At 46.8% G+C, this 15,814-nt stretch overlaps 1 protein-coding gene and 1 pseudogene across 1 annotated transcript in view; both read left to right on the top strand.

Moving 5' to 3' along the window:
• The window catches only part of LOC147891524 (uncharacterized), a 40,567-nt gene extending 36,551 nt beyond the window's left edge, over positions 1-4,016 (top strand). Inside the window, 6 exon segments of the mRNA XM_087388924.1 lie at positions 1,938-2,044; positions 2,134-2,288; positions 2,509-2,595; positions 2,773-2,888; positions 3,020-3,147; positions 3,238-4,016. Of these exon segments, the coding sequence (XP_087245050.1) occupies positions 1,938-2,044; positions 2,134-2,288; positions 2,509-2,595; positions 2,773-2,888; positions 3,020-3,147; positions 3,238-3,315 (671 nt within the window). The 3' untranslated portion in view covers positions 3,316-4,016.
• Positions 3,495-15,814, top strand: part of LOC147891523 (uncharacterized) — a 29,402-nt pseudogene continuing 17,082 nt past the window's right edge.

The raw sequence follows: 15,814 nt of genomic DNA, 5'->3' as shown, positions 1-15,814 counted from the left end.
CCCATTCCACTTGTGCTATCTTCTCCTTGAGGCAGTTGATTTATCTTTTGTATCCCTTTGTGCCAAGACAGCCTTCTGGTAGTCCCCCTACGTGTAAAATCAGCTTGTTAGTTTCTCTGGCTTCCTGCTCTTTCACTTCCATGTAAAGATCAGCTTTGTTCACTTTGCTATATTGCATCAGCACTCATCTCTTGTTTCATTGATTTGACCATTTTCTTTGTAAACTAGCAGTGGTGTTGGCGGCGATGCATTTTGTGTAATATCTCATGGATGACTTCTTGAACTTTTCTTTCAAGAGCTGCAATTTGGGAGCTTGAGTTCTCAAACTTCGAGCTCTAAGTAATAGACACGCTCCTGTGGATCTAAAATAGGCATCATTTTTAAATATGTTCTTGCATATGGACTAGGAGTCGGTGCAAAACCTACAATAGTCAAGTACAAAAGCATAAAAGTTGGGGTTGAGGGAGCAAACATATTCACCTTGGAAGTCTCCATGTGGGCCTATATAGACTGAAAACCCCCCTCTGCTGTAGTTAACCCTTGAGTTGGGATGGGGGCTTCAGCCCAACCTGGAGTGGGGGTTGAGAGACAGAACCTGCTGCTGTAAGCTGAAAATGAATGGAGCTTGAGCAAAGCGAACTGAAGAGAAGTTGTGAACAAAGGGACTAGGGCTGTAGTGATAGTGCGACCTGGAGTAGAGGTGAAAAGGCAAAACACGACCTGTGTGTTTGGAGCTTACTGCTGTACCTGCAACTTGCAGCTAGGCTATGACCTGTGCCTAGGGCTGCACCTAGGCTGCCATTTCCCACTGAAGTGCCTAGAGAGAGAATGTAGGCAAGGAGGAGGAAGAGAGGATAGGTGTCACATCAAAAAGTATGATATGATATGATCGTATCAGTTCTCTTGAGACCCTTCAAGAGGTGATCACTATCAACAAATAGTGATCTTTTATATTTGGTAAAAGAAAATACTATAGACTTGCTATGTAGTTAGTACTTGTTGAGCTAGCTTGTGTGGTAGTCCAAGTACCTTGTTGCAGTGGTCCAAAACTTTAAGGAAAAAAAAACTTCTTTTAGATATTTTCTTTAGCTTTGTAGCTGGCTGCTCCAATAGATTTTTCAGGTTATGGATCCGTATTTGTACAAGCTTAGTGGATAGAAACTTTCTCATTTCCCAATTCCACAGGTGCACCTTTCTAAACTTACTTTGGAAGCTGTTCAAGGCCCCCAGGAATTCTTCTTTCTACACATGCATTCCCTTTGTAGTTGTCAGCAAATACCAAACCTAGATATTTATATGAGTTGACAGTTTCCAAAGGCTGTCCTTCCAAATGGACATCAATATGTTTATTGCGAGCCCTAATCACCATGACTGTTGTCTTGGCTATGTTGACCTGCATTTCTAAGTATCTGCAGAAGTCCGCTAGTGCATTTTCTGCTTGCTCTTTGCGAAGAAGACTACATAATCTGCATAAGTAAGCAATAGTAGAGCATATCCTGCAACACCTTCTCTGCCCTGTATTCTCATCCAATCTTCCAGATCATTGATAAAAAGGCCAAAAAGAGTTGACGAAAGGGGACAGCCCTGTTTGACCCCAATGCCACTGCCTATGACAGCTTTCCTTTGGAGCATGACCCATCCACAAGTGGTTGGGCTAGCTCGGCTTGGTATGTAGCCTACTCTGAGTTCATGAGGGACTTGGAGATTTTCCAGTCTCTTGCATAGTTTCTTGTGTGGAACCGCGTAGAAGGCTGTTTTGAAATTTACACAGAGAGAGAGAGAGAGAGAGAGAGAGTTGATGTTTAATGGCACGTTATAAATTTATTTGAATGCTACTGTTTTCAGATAGAGGGGGCGATTTTTAGATAGCTGAATTCTTCATTTAAGGCTAAGGCTTTGCCACTAATACGATCTGCTTGGACATCAATCTACAACAGAGAAACACCTTGCCAGTAAGTCAGAGAAGAGTTCTGATGAGGAAGAGTTAACAAGATTAATATGTCAGAAAGAGCAACAAAAGTCCTACCCACATGTAGAAAGTCAGGTACTATGCCTACCTACAACTGTTTGGAAGACGTCAGATTTTCAGAAGATGTTTGCGCATTTCCATACTCGGTGTGTCCAACCTGGCAGGAGCTAGAGAATATAAAACGGTACATTCAGCAATGCACAAGGACTGTTGAGTCAGTGAGTAGTGCAGAGGAAGCAATGAAATTCCTCTATGCTTGCTTGGAAGATATTGAGATGGAAAAATGTATAAATGCTTCTGGTCAGGATAAAGTTTTGAGGTATTGTAAAATGTTCTTGCTCAAACTGGAAGCTAATCTAAACATGAACACTTATTTAACTTATATCAATGACACATCACTTCTATCTATTGAAAGTGGAGCTTCTCAGTCACTGGTTTGTGCTTGTGCATCCAATAGCAAAGTAATGTGGGAGGACTGTCAGAGGGTTTCTTATTAGGCAGGTATATGATGGAAATTTACCATTTTATGGACTTTGCAGCTCAGAAACAATATCAAGCCCCAGTATTGAAGGAAGATCAAGTTCCCTAGATCAGTTTACTCCTCAGCAGCGACAGGAATTCCTGATGTTTGTAACTGACATGGATCTTTAGGTTTTAGAGTGTAACAGCAAACTCAGCGTTGTAAACATTGTAAAGCTTATGAAATATGGTGCATTTCAAGTCATCTTTATAAGGGCTTTATCTTTATAGAAGCTGAAAGTACCAATTATCTGTACCACTGCTCTGTTTTCAAAAATTTTCAGGCATCTTCTTCGAACGGCAGTCTCTCTCCGAGCTGTTGTGCAGAGCGCTGCACTTGCAGAATGCACTGAAGACTCCAGTTCAGCAGTCAATTCTTTATGTATCCCTCCTCCAAAAGGTCAATCTCATGTTTGCCCTGATGTGCTTGTTGATAGGCAACTGTGGAGACTTGCCATTGTATTTTGTATCTCATTTACTTAAAATAGTTGAAAACGATGCTTATACCTGCTTTCAACAACTGTAAAGCAGGTGGCTTAGCAGTTTCAGTTGAGGATATTCTGAATTTGCCAGTTGATGGATTGCATGTTGATGAGCAAGTTAGCAGATCTGGAAACAACATCAAGCCAGTTTCTATCGGTGTTCAAACAGAGGCCATGGTATCTAAGTGTGTTTTGCTTTCATTTTGATCATAGATCAGATCACTCCATGCTCATAGCACTGAGAGGCATGAACTTGTATGTTGCCAGGACCTAGAGGAACGATTGGCATTAGAGATCAATGAGCGCTTGCGAGCATGCAGTTTATCAGGAGTGGGAGCATCATAGCTACCTGTTGTCACCAGAATTCAACATGCCATTTCAACGAAGTGCCCTGTTACTGACCTGTATGACAGCCCTGAGAAGTGAGTGTGAGTCAGAGTTATAGATGACCTTGCATTTGTTCTGGTACATGTCTGGTACAAGGGAATACTTCATCTGAACAAACCTGTTGAAAGGGATTTTCGATGGTATCAGATGTTGAACCATTGAACTACAGCTTTGGTACAAGCAGGACAATTTCTGTGAAGATGCCGCTTGAAGGCTTTACTGTAGTATCCAGTGGGGAACCATCAATGAAAAATCCTCTTGATCCAGCCCTATACAGGAGTGGTTATTCATCATGAGGTAGCATTTTCAGTCCTCTATGATGCCCAAACCTGATATTCCTTAAATCATGTGGTAACGTGTTGATGGCACACGCCATGATTTTTGAAGATGCAAGAAAGAAAGTATTAAAGTATTTACAAACCAATTGACAGGTTCGGACAGGTGCTGTGTTTACACATGTTTAATTTGTGGATGCTGCACAAAAAAAGATGGATAGGATATATAGTCATTTTACCTGCCCGTTGAGCTTAAAATTGGAACTGAAGTCTTCTGCTGTTCAGCCAGAATACACTCCCAGGATAGGCCTATGACTGCTGTCTTGTTGTCATTGAAAGCAGTGCAAATTAGAGGCAACATTGTAGTATCAGACAGGCAGTGAAATAACCCTTCCAATTCTGAATTCTATTCACAGTGAAGAACTGACCTGGACCGTTCTTGCATGTGGATGTGCATCATGGATGTATAAGCTCAAAGTTTGCTTTATTATGGTATGATCACACACTGAAAATCTGAAGTTGTAGTCATTAATAGTAGTTAGCATGGTGCTTCATGTTATGTCACTTTGGGGTTTAAATAAGGTCAGGGATCTAGATGAATTGAAGACCATCATATCGAAACTCATCACATAATGCAGACAAAGACTGCAGTCTTCAACCACAAGATAGTTGCACAGGAAGTTAAAATTCTTCTGCATTGCATAAACAATAGGTGTAAACCATGCTTAGACAACGTCAGGATGAAGGCTACAAAAATAGTAGCCCACAGTTTCTTCATCTACGTTACAAATCGTAAAGGAAGAACTAGTGTCATCATAATGTTTCCGCAATAAGGCTTGAAACAAAACCTTGGAAATTGTAAGTGAAAGAGCAATAGAACTCCTGAAGTACTAAATAAGAATCTCAATATTAACATGTTACCACTCAGAAAGAATTTCTCAATGAGAAATCTGCATGTTTGGCCATATAATAGAAGATACAGGAATGAAAGGAGATGTGGTGAATTGTCAGAAGGAGGCTGAATAGGGAGAGCAGGGAGCCCCATGTACTGTGAGACCAAATTGGGTGTGAGAAGCTGCTTGGAGCCCATGAACTCAAAAGTGTCTGTGACAGAGTCATAAGATCTTATGAATCCTGTACACAGTTCCACATCCACAGGAGGGAAGATGACCTTGTCGAACTCAGTTAGACACAGGGTTTGGATCTCGGTAGATGTCAACACCGAGGATAGTTTGAGGTTTGGATCAAGAAGAGGTTTAAACATAACCCGAATGTGGGAGAGAGGAGGGGTGGTTATCGAAGGGCTCTGTATCTCTATTGGCCCACTCGACCCTTCTGAATGTGGTCTCCGTGCAGAGGGGTGTAATCTGAGCCCCCATGGTCGGAAGAAGAGACACTGGAGCTCTGAGAGTTTCCATACAGGAGAATTCGCTGATGGAGGGAAGGAAGCTGCATATGGTTTTGATGGAGGGGGGGGCAGCCACAAATACACAAGCAAAGAGAGCCAAATTTAGGAAGGTAAGCCAAAAATAGCATGAGTGGGCTGTAAGATGCGATGGATGAGCTGATCCCAAGGATCCACGCTGAGTTTAGCCAAATGCTAAATATAGCCAGAATTGGGAGGTGAGATGAAGGACCTACGCTGAATTTGGTGGCTAAATATAGCCCTGGTGGGAGGTGGTTGGTGAGAGAAAAAGCGGTGTGGGTAAGAGGAAATATTTGAATGAAACGGTGGGAAAATCTGAATTTGAATTTTATTTTCTCCTGTATAGGCTAGTGGACGAGTGTGTCATAGGGGTGAATGAGGCTGAAGGAGGGATGAACCAAGGGTGAACCTAGGATGAACAAGGGGTGACATTGGTCTGCCCATGGGTGATTGAGGGGTGAACAAGGAGCGGCAAGGAGTGACCTAGGGTGAACATGGGAGGAACAAGGGGTGACATAGGGAGGAGCATGGGTGATAGAGAGTGAGCTTGGGGAGGTGACATAGGAATGAACAAGGGTGAACTAGGAGTGAACAGGGGTGACCTGGAGGTGAACATGGATGACCTAGAGGTGAACATGGGTGACAGAGAGGTGAACATGGGGAGATGAAATAGAAGTGAATAGGGGTGACCTAGGAGTGAACAGGGGTGACCTAGAGGTGAACATGGGTGACCTGGAGGTGAACATGGGGAGGTGACATAGAAGTGAACAGGGGTGACCTAAGAGTGAACAAGGGTGACCTAGGAGTGAACATGGGTGACAAAGAGGTGAACATGGGGAGTTGACATAGGAGTGAACAGGGGTGACCTAGGAGTGAACAGGGGTGACTTGCAGGTGAACATACGTGACAGAGAGGTGAACATGGGGAGGTGACCTAGGAGTGAACAGGGGTGACTTGGAGGTGAACATGGGTGACCTGGAGGTGAACATGGGGAGGTGACCTAGAAGTGAATAGGGGTGACCTAGGAGTGAACAGGGGTGACCTGGAGGTGAACATGGGTGACCTGGAGGTGAACATGGGGAGGTGACATAGAAGTGAACAGGGGTGACCTAGGAGTGAACAGGGGTGACCTAGGAGTGAATAGGGGTGACAGAGAGGTGAACATGGGGAGTTGACATAGGAGTGAACAGGGGTGACCTAGGAGTGAACAGGGGTGACCTGGAGGTGAACATAGGTGACAGAGAGGTGAACATGGGGAGGTGACATAGAAGTGAACAGGGGTGACCTAGGAGTGAACAGGGGTGACTTGGAGGTGAACATGGGGAGATGACATAGAAGTGAACAGGGGTGACCTAGGAGTGAATAGGAGTGACCTAGGAGTGAACATGGGTGACAGAGAGTGAACATGGGGAGGTGACATAGAAGTGAACAGGGGTGACCTAGGAGTGAACAGGGGTGACCTGGAGGTGAACATAGTGACAGAGAGGTGAACATGGGGAGGTGACCTAGAAGTGAACAGGGGTGACCTAGGAGTGAACATGGGTGACAAAGAGGTGAACATGGGGAGGTGACATAGAAGTGAACAGGGGTGACCTAGGAGTGAACAGGGGTGACCTAGAGGTGAACCTAGAGGTGAACATAGGTGACAGAGAGGTGAACATGGGGAGGTGACCTAGAAGTGAACAGGGGTGACCTAGGAGTGAACAGGGTTGACTTGGAGGTGAACATGGGTGACCTGGAGGTGAACATGGGGAGGTGACATAGAAGTGAACAGGGTTGACCTAGGAGTGAACAGGGGTGACCTAGGAGTGAACATGGGTGACAGAGAGGTGAACATGGGGAGTTGACATAGGAGTGAACAGGGGTGACCTAGGAGTGAACAGGGGTGACCTAGAGGTGAACATAGGTGACAGAGAGGTGAACATGGGGAGGTGACCTAGAAGTGAACAGGGGTGACCTAGGAGTGAACAGGGGTGACTTGGAGGTGAACATGGGTGACCTGGAGGTGAACATGGGGAGGTGACATAGAAGTGAACAGGGGTGACCTAGGAGTGAACAGGGGTGCTCTAGGAGTGAACATGGGTGACAGAGAGGTGAACATGGGGAGGTGACATAGAAGTGAACAGGGGTGACCTAGGAGTGAACAGGGGTGACCTGGAGGTGAACATAGGTGACAGAGAGGTGAACATGGGGAGGTGACATAGAAGTGAACAGGGGTGACCTAGGAGTGAACATGGGGAGGTGACCTAGAAGTGAACAGGGGTGACCTAGGAGTGAACATGGGTGACAGAGAGGTGAACATGGGGAGGTGACATAGAAGTGAACAGGGGTGACCTAGGAGTGAACAGGGATGACCTAGAGGTGAACATAGGTGACAGAGAGGTGAACATGGGGAGGTGACCTAGAAGTGAACAGGGGTGACCTAGGAGTGAACAGGGGTGACTTGGAGGTGAACATGGGTGACCTAGAGGTGAACATGGGGAGGTGACCTAGAAGTGAACATGGGTGACCTAGGAGTGAACAGGGGTGACCTGGAGGTGAACATGGGTGAACAGAGGTTCAACCTGAGTGACACGGGTGAAGAGGGATTAAGGAGAAGCGTGTGTCAGAGAAGGCAAGGGCTGTTTCCGTCTTGGCAGAGAAGGAGAAACTCAGTTTTTATTGGTCTCCCACCAAAGAGTGCAACTGGGCAGAGAGTAGAAGCGTGACAGGGTTAGGAAAGGGAATACATTGTTATTGTTTTTTTTTTAATAAAGAGAAATTCAACTAATAGGAATGGAAATCCTTATCCAAAGAGAGAGAGTCAATGTGGATGATACTTCTTTACCCGTGAGCCATTTACAGGTGCTGGTAACTTCTTGCCCTCCAAGGTGGCCAAATAAACCCCTCCACTAGGAATAATCCTTGTGATAAAGAAGGGCCCTGTCCAGCCACTGACAAATTTGGGTTTATGCTTTAGGAACTTACTGGAATATAACAAGACCAAGCTGCCAACTTGGAATTCCCTCTTCCTAAGATTTCTATCATGCCATGCCTTCTACCTTCTTTGCCAGACTTCCTGAGCAAGGATCGCTTCACGACGATGTTCATCCAAGGCTTCAAGATCCCATAATCTCTCAAGTGTGCATGCCTCCAAGTTATCATCCATCTCTGCCATGACCCTAGTGGTCTTCATGTGGAACTCATAGGGCATAACCGCCTCCAAGCCGTAAACTAGCTGGAAGGGTGAGTATCTAGTGCTAGCCTTATATGTTGTTCTGTAAGCAAAAAGAGCAGCTGGTAGTAGAATATCCCAATTTGCCAAGGAATGAAGGCATAACCGAGCCACAATATGAGACATGGTCCGATTGGAGCTCTCGGCCAAACCATTGGCTCGAGGGTAGTATGAACTAGAGGTCTTGTGAACAATTTGCAGTTGGGTGATGAGGTTAGTGATGACATCATTGAGAAAGTGGGTACCTTTGTCACTCATCAATTCCACAGGACATCCAAACCTAGAAATGATTTGATCATACAAGAATGAGGCCACAACTTGAGCAGTGCAGGTCTTCTCGCTGCCTTAGCCTCCACCCATTTAGTGCCATAATCAGTAGCAATCAGAGCATACTTGTTCCCTCTTCGAGTTGCAGGAGAGATGGGTCCAACAAAATCCAATCCCCATCTATAGAAGGGTGGTACAGGGCTGGATGGCTGAAGGGGAAGGTACTCCCGTCGGGTAGGCTTCGGCCCCCCTCTTTGACATAAGTCACAGCGGCGCACATAAGCATAACAGTCTTGGAATAGCTTTGGCCACCACAACCCAGAGCGCATTATCTTTCTAGCAATGGCCTCTGGTGCCATATGACCTCCCCCCATTCCTGAGTGAGCCTCCTGAAGGATGGCTTGTGTTTCATGAGGGAGCACACACCTCCTTAAAATGTGGTCCTTCCCCAACTTGTACAGCTGACCCGCGATCAGTTTGAAAGGAGCAGCCTAAACAATCTGCCTCCGCTTTTGTGCTAGAGTTAACCCTTTGGGGAACTCCCCTGTAGACAACAAGTGTACAATGTTTGCATACCATGGGGGAAAGCAGTCCACAGCAAACAGGCAGTCATCTTTTGGTACTGTGGCATCGACACAGAAGAGGCCTGCATCTGGAAGGTCATCATCAACTCCTATGGCTGCTTCACCTGAAGAGATCCTTGACAAGTGGTCTGTTGGTTGATGCAATCGGCCTGCTCTCACTAGGATGTCAAAGTCAAACTCTTGAAATAGAAGAATCCACCTCCTCACTCTCCCCCCAAGCGTTGGTTTGTTCAGTAAGTACTTGAGAGCTTGATGATCAGTAATGATGATAAACTTACTGCCCACGAGATAGTGCCGATACTTTGTCATGGCATAGACCATGCCCAAGCCCTCACGTTCAGTGGTGCTATAGTTTCTTTCTGCTCCATTGAGTTGTCTGCTTGCGAAGTACACAGGTAGGTCGAGTTTGTGCTCTTCATCTGGTTGGGCCAATATCGCCCCAATCGCCAGCCCACTTGCATCTACATGCACATGAAAAATGACATCCCATTGAGGTTGCCGCAAGATGGGTGCCTTTACTAGACAATCCTTGAGGTTGTCAAACGCCAGTTGTTGAGGTGCCGACCAGTTGAAGGACTGCTCCTGCCGAAGGAGTTCCGTCAACGCCACCGCTATGTCAGCATAGGACCTGATGAATCTTCTATAATAACCCACATGTCCCAAAAAAGACTTGACTTCTCTGGGTGTGCGAGGAATAGGCAAGGTCAATATCACTTCCACCTTTGGTCCGTGGTCATTCCCTTAGCCGAGACGATGTGGCCAAGGAGAACTCCTCGCAAGGCGAGGAAGAAGCATTTGTCCGGATTCAAGCACAACCTAGCTTCTCTGCACTTATCAAAAACCCACCTCAACTTACGCATGTGATCAGTCTGAATCGTAGGTTCAAGGTGAGAAGCATTCTTACCATTGAACACAAAGAAGTCATCCAAGAATACCTCAAGGAACTTTTCGATGTTCTCTTGGAAGAGTTTGGTGACAAGACGTTGAAACGTGGCCGGTGCATTGCATAGACCAAAAGGCATCATCCGGTAAGCATAAGTTCCCCATTGGGTGACGAAGGTAGTCTTTAACTGATCTTGCTCTCGCACCCGAACCTGGTTATACCCACTGTATCCATCCATGAAGGAGTAGAGAGCATGACCAGCTACGGTTTTCAGTACCCTGTCAGTGAAGGGGAGAGGAAACCTATCCCGACGTGTGGCGGTATTCAAACTCCTATAGTCGACACAAACTCGGAGTTTTCCAATCTCTCTTTTGGGCACCACTACGATGCCACTAAGCCATTCGGAGTAGTCAACAGGGTAGATCAACCCTGCTTGCTCCATCTTTTGAATATCAGCATGGACAGCCTTGCCATAGTTAGGATTCATGCGATATGGTCCCCTGATCAACGGCTCTGCTTCCGGATATAGATCTATGCGATGTTCCATGAACTCAATGGGTACTCCCTTTGAATCCTTATATGACCAGGCAAAGACATCAACATACTCTTGAAAAAAATCAAACAATGCAGCAAGGGATAGTCATGTTCCCAGACCCAACTGGCTACCTTAAGATGTCGTGGTTGGTCTTCTGTCCCAATGTTCAGATACCTCCAATCCCTGGCATGGTCAACCTGAGGTATGCTTCCTGATGTGGAGTTGTTCGGTTCTTCTACTCCCACTGCTGGGTGCGCAGGAGAATCATCTAGAGAAAAATCCGCCACTACTTCTTCCATCCAAGAGCTCGGATAGGATGGTTGGGTGTGTTCTGGAAATGGTTGAAATGTAGAGGCAGCACTTGGGCCCATTCTCTTCTTTCCTTTTTGTGCTTGCTTGAGCATTCCTCTGTATGGTAGTCCAACCACCTCGTATGTAGTTTCATGAACGTCCTGTGTCGTTGGGGGGTCAGCTTCTGACATATATAAGTCGAGTAGAACAAGGTCCGTGACATCTTCTCCCTGTATGCTGTGGGCTTGCCTTGAAGGTCTGAAGTTCCAGACTCCAGTGTGAATGTGGACGGCTCCTTCAAATTGTCCGGTCTCTTGACCCCTCCTAGGTTGGTCAAGTTGCACAATGGATTCAATAACCCTTCCAAGAGTCATTTCCAGCACCGCCTGCCTTTGAATGACATCAGTAAGTAGGTGGTCATCCTCTTCTTCTGCAGATCCATGAGTGTCTTCTCCAATACCATCATTGTGCTCAGCCAGCCCATGATCTATGTGGTCATCTTCTTCTTCCATAGATTCATGAGTGTTCTCTTCAGTACCATCATTATGCTCTGCCAGCTCATCATCTTCTTGCATAGCATCCTCTTCCTCCTCTGTTGTGTCCCCATGGTCATTTTCTTGGTGTGAGGCATCCATGTCGTGTGCCTCCATTGCTTCCATTGCTACTTCATGGTCTTGTCTTTGAGTCACCCTGGTGGCCTCCCCACCACTTGGTCTGGTACTTGCGGACATCATTCGCTGATACATGTGGGGATTATTAAGAAGACCAAAAGGCATCCGTTCATACATGAGATCAGCCAAACCAGGTGGTGAAGAGGCTTCCTGGCTCACCTCTTGCGCATTCCGTGAAGTAGCAAGATGGGCTTCAAGATCCTCTTCTGGACACAACTCCACCATGTTGATGGCTAAGGATCCCAAGGCCCCCATCCAATCCAAGATGACAGCTTCTTCCTCATCTGGTCTAGCATGTTCCAACAAGTACGTCAAGCTCTCACCATCATCTCGTGCCGCTGTTACATAGGTTTCACCTTGGAAGGGTGAGTCCTCCACATAGGTCAACTCTTCTTTCTATAGGGGCCAATCCCCAAGTGCCCATTGCTCCTCTTCCACCCCTTCTTCTTCTTCAAAATCCTCTTCCCCAAGTTCCATAGGTCGGTGACGGGCCCTTCCAGTAACCATGTCTATTTCTAAGGATGTGGATCCCAAAGGCAGTCGAACTTCATCACTTGACCAATCTTGAATGGCCTTTGCTGAGCATAACCATGGTCTACCAAGAAGTAGAGGATAAGTCTGCTCACCCTCCGTCATATTAAGTACAATAAAATTGGACAGGAATGTAACTCCCCCAATCTTCATGTGAACACCTTTGATAGCCCCCATAGGCTTCACCTTGCGTTGATCCGCCATGCGTACTTGAAAATGTACGTTAGTTGTCAATTTCAAACCCAGTTGTTGAAGAGTACCTCTCGGCATGATGTTTACTGCTGCCCCACCATCCAAGAAAACATCTTTCAGCTCCACCCCATTGATCTCCACTGCGAGCTTGGGACTTTGTTCACATGTGAGGGCAGCATAGGCTGAGCAATTGTCTAGTGTTACTCCATCTTGAACTGTTACTGTCTCTGGTGTAGGTCCGCCTTGAACAGATCCCCTTTGGTGCCCTCCTGACATGCGATTCAAAAATGCAATAGTCTGATGCTTGATATGTGGAGACAATTGACAGAGTTGTCGTAAGGTGATATTGGGCCTAAAATCCATCAAGTCATCCATCAAAGAATAGGGCTGGACAATAGCAGCAGCCTTTTGTGCCTTCATCCGCCGAGCTTCTGGCCGAGGGTCGAAGCTCACGCGAGGGAGAGGAGGTGCCTCTGGATTCTCAATCAATATTTCCTGTGGTGACTCTCCCATCACCCATTTCCCCTTTTCTTGGGCACTACTAGGCTTCACCCCTTTTTCCTTCTCTTGCTTCATTGTGCTTCCTGAGTGGAAGGTGGATGGGCCTGCCTGCGACTTCTCATGTTTTTGCCCTAAAGTTGTCACTTCTGTTGCAAACCTCACTATTCTGGACTTGCGGGAAGGGAACTGAGGTGTGACGCCTTCATCTTCAGAACTAGATTGAAGATCTTTGGTGACACTCTTGACCACCTCCTAGTACCTTGAAGGCATAGATTGCTCACTTGGAGCTGAGGTAGTTTTAGAGCTATTGATAGGTCTTGATGGCTGTGGGGCCCTTTGGGTCCTTTCTAATCCAGTTACAGGAGAGGACAAGGGTGATGCAGTCATGTGCCCACTGTCCACCTTGGAGGAAGGAGGTGGGGATGCTCTTCTAGTGACTGAGTTGGTATTAGTTGGTGATGAGGCCTTCGATATTGATGTTGAGTCATCCTTACTACTGTCACCCTTCATTTGTGACCTAGTCATAGCTCCCAACACTACACCAATCAAATGGGGTATGTCACCCTCCCCCGCCACTACTACATCAACCATGTTGACTTGCGATGTTGATTCCCTTCTGCCATTGGGGCAATCTTTGGTGTAGTGGTCATTTCTATTGCACTGTGTACAAGAGGGTCCCCCAAATGGTTGTGTACAATCATCTTGGTAATGGCCGTACTCGCCACATCTATAGCACATGATGGGCCTGCGAAAGTTGGTACCTCTGCCTCCACGTCCACCTCGGAACCCACCTCGTCGACCGCAGATATAAGAGGGTCCATATCCACCCCCTGACATAGGTGGTTGATACTGTGCATAGTAGGGTGGAGGATAGAAGTATGGAGCCCCAAATTCACTAGGAGTAGGAGCTTGGAGCAAAGGAGTATTAGGAAGTAGTGGAGGTGGAATGATAGGATGGGTGGGTGGTTCAGGTGCCTTCACAGGGGCTGAAGCTAGGGGTACTAGCCCTGAAGTGGTCGGTGCAGCTTTGTTCATTGTAGCCACCAGTGGTTCTCCAATTGGATACTCCGGTAGAAGCTTCCTCAACCCCTTAAGATACCTACACTCAGAGGCATCATGTCCATGAATTTCACAAAATGTGCAAAAGAAGGTTGGGGTGGGTACCTTACGCTTCGATGGACATTCCCAGTAGCCATGGCCAAAACCCTTGCAGTCGGTGCACCAGAGACCACTTCTTATCTGAGCTTCAAAGGGTGATGGTCCATCCACTTTTGTTCTATCTTTCAGACCTTCTTTGATTTCTTCCAATTCCTTCTTGAGTTGCTGCCATGCCTGTGAGCCCTCTTCTCTTGGAAGTTGGGCGGTCTGGGTGGGTGTTGAGGCGAAACTTAACTGGGACCGTTCCATCTTCACCGATTCCCTAAGAAATTCTTGTAGTGAGGCATGCTCAGGAAGTTTGTCAACCAGCCTTATAGCAATGGTGGAGGGTAAAGCCTTCAAAAACCACCCCTTCATGATGGCGTCATTGGGTGGCACCGACATCTTTGCCGCCAAGACCCTCATCCTTGTGTACATCTCAGAGATGCTCTCTCCAGGCTTCATGGTGTCAGTGGATAACTCTTGGACAATCATGTGTTCGAATTTTTCCAACTTGAAAGTGCGTAAGAATTCCTCCCTTAGGTCTGTCCACGTCTGGAAGTGGTCCGGAGGAAATTGACTGTACCATACATCCGCAGCATCCTCCAATGACAAGGGAAAGATGTGAAGGAATGCATGCTCATTCTCCACACCTTTAGCTCTACATGCTGTGAGAAACTTCCTCACATGAGCTTTTGCATCCTCATGGAGGTGGCCTTTGAACTTTTGAGTCTTCACATGGACCTTGTTGAGTGGCTCGAGAAGTCTAGCTCTATCTGGAGGACTGAGAACTGGCCATCCCCACCCGAGAGGTTGGAGAGGCGGCCATCCCCACCCGAGAGGTTGGAGAGGATGCAAGAGTTGGAGGGAGTCCCGATTGGGCTGTAATGAGTGTTGGTGCTCCCAAGGAGGAGACCACCCTGACAACTCCTCCTGTGGAGGACCACAATGGAGAAGTCACTACTGATGTAGTCATAGAGGAAGTGTACCCAGATGGTAGGGCGTAAGTGGGGGGTCTCGGTGTTGCAGAGGGAAAGGGTGAGAACATGGAAGATGTGGGGGTGAAAGAGGATGGGAGAGCATTTGGGAAAGAGAGGGACGGAGTTGAAGTCATGGATGAGTAGGCAGAAGGGAAGGAAGGAGGTGGTGGAAAAGGCAACACCGGTGTGGATGGAAAGGGAGATGAAACCATCATGGCAGGTAAAGGCATGGCCGGAGCAAAAGTACCCCCCAATGGAATAGATGTAGAAGAAGGATTAGCTAGGAGCCCGGAGCTATGCATAACAGATGAGGTAGCAGCTTGTCCACAAGAGGTTGATGAGGCGGGAGCAGATGGAGTCACCACTCCGGTAGAAGAGGTGGTTAATGAAGACATCGTTGTAGGAGGAGGAGAGGGGCTGCCTTGACCTTGATGAGTCCCTGAGGAGCACTCGTCCTTAGTACCCTCTTCTTTCACATGTTCTCCGCTTTGCACTTCTTCTTCTCCGGAGTTCGGATCTGACCACCAGGGTTCCTATTGATCCAAGTCAATGAGAGTGTCGATGAAGTTACTTGCTCTGGCTACTGCTCCAATGGGCTCACTTTGTGCTCGAGTTGAGGACTTCGCAAACTTACGTCGCACGTAATGCTTCTTATACCTAGTTTGGTCTACCAGAAGTCTTTTCTCCACTCTCCTTAAGTACCTCCTAGTTCTCTCACTAGCTCCTTCAAATGTTTCAGAACTACTCGGCATAAGACCTCTCTCTAGGACCCTAGATCACCACTTTACTCGTGCTACTCAACACCAGCAGTGTCCCACCGTGATCGCCATAAACTGTCTGAGAGGGGGGGGGTTTTTCTAACACTTCTGGAAGTATTACCGGAGGCCTAGGGCCACTGGTGCAAGAAGCGAGTAAGACATGCCATAAGTGTCACTGATGGTACGTAGGCGATTGCTTGTCAATGGTGTCA

Source organism: Dipteris shenzhenensis, chromosome 17, assembly GCF_047967505.1.
Source record: "Dipteris shenzhenensis isolate YYH24624 ecotype China chromosome 17, Dip_SZ_1.0, whole genome shotgun sequence".
Lineage (NCBI taxonomy): Eukaryota > Viridiplantae > Streptophyta > Polypodiopsida > Gleicheniales > Dipteridaceae > Dipteris > Dipteris shenzhenensis.
Note: the sequence above shows the minus strand (reverse complement) of the source record. Positions and strands in the feature narration are given on the sequence as shown.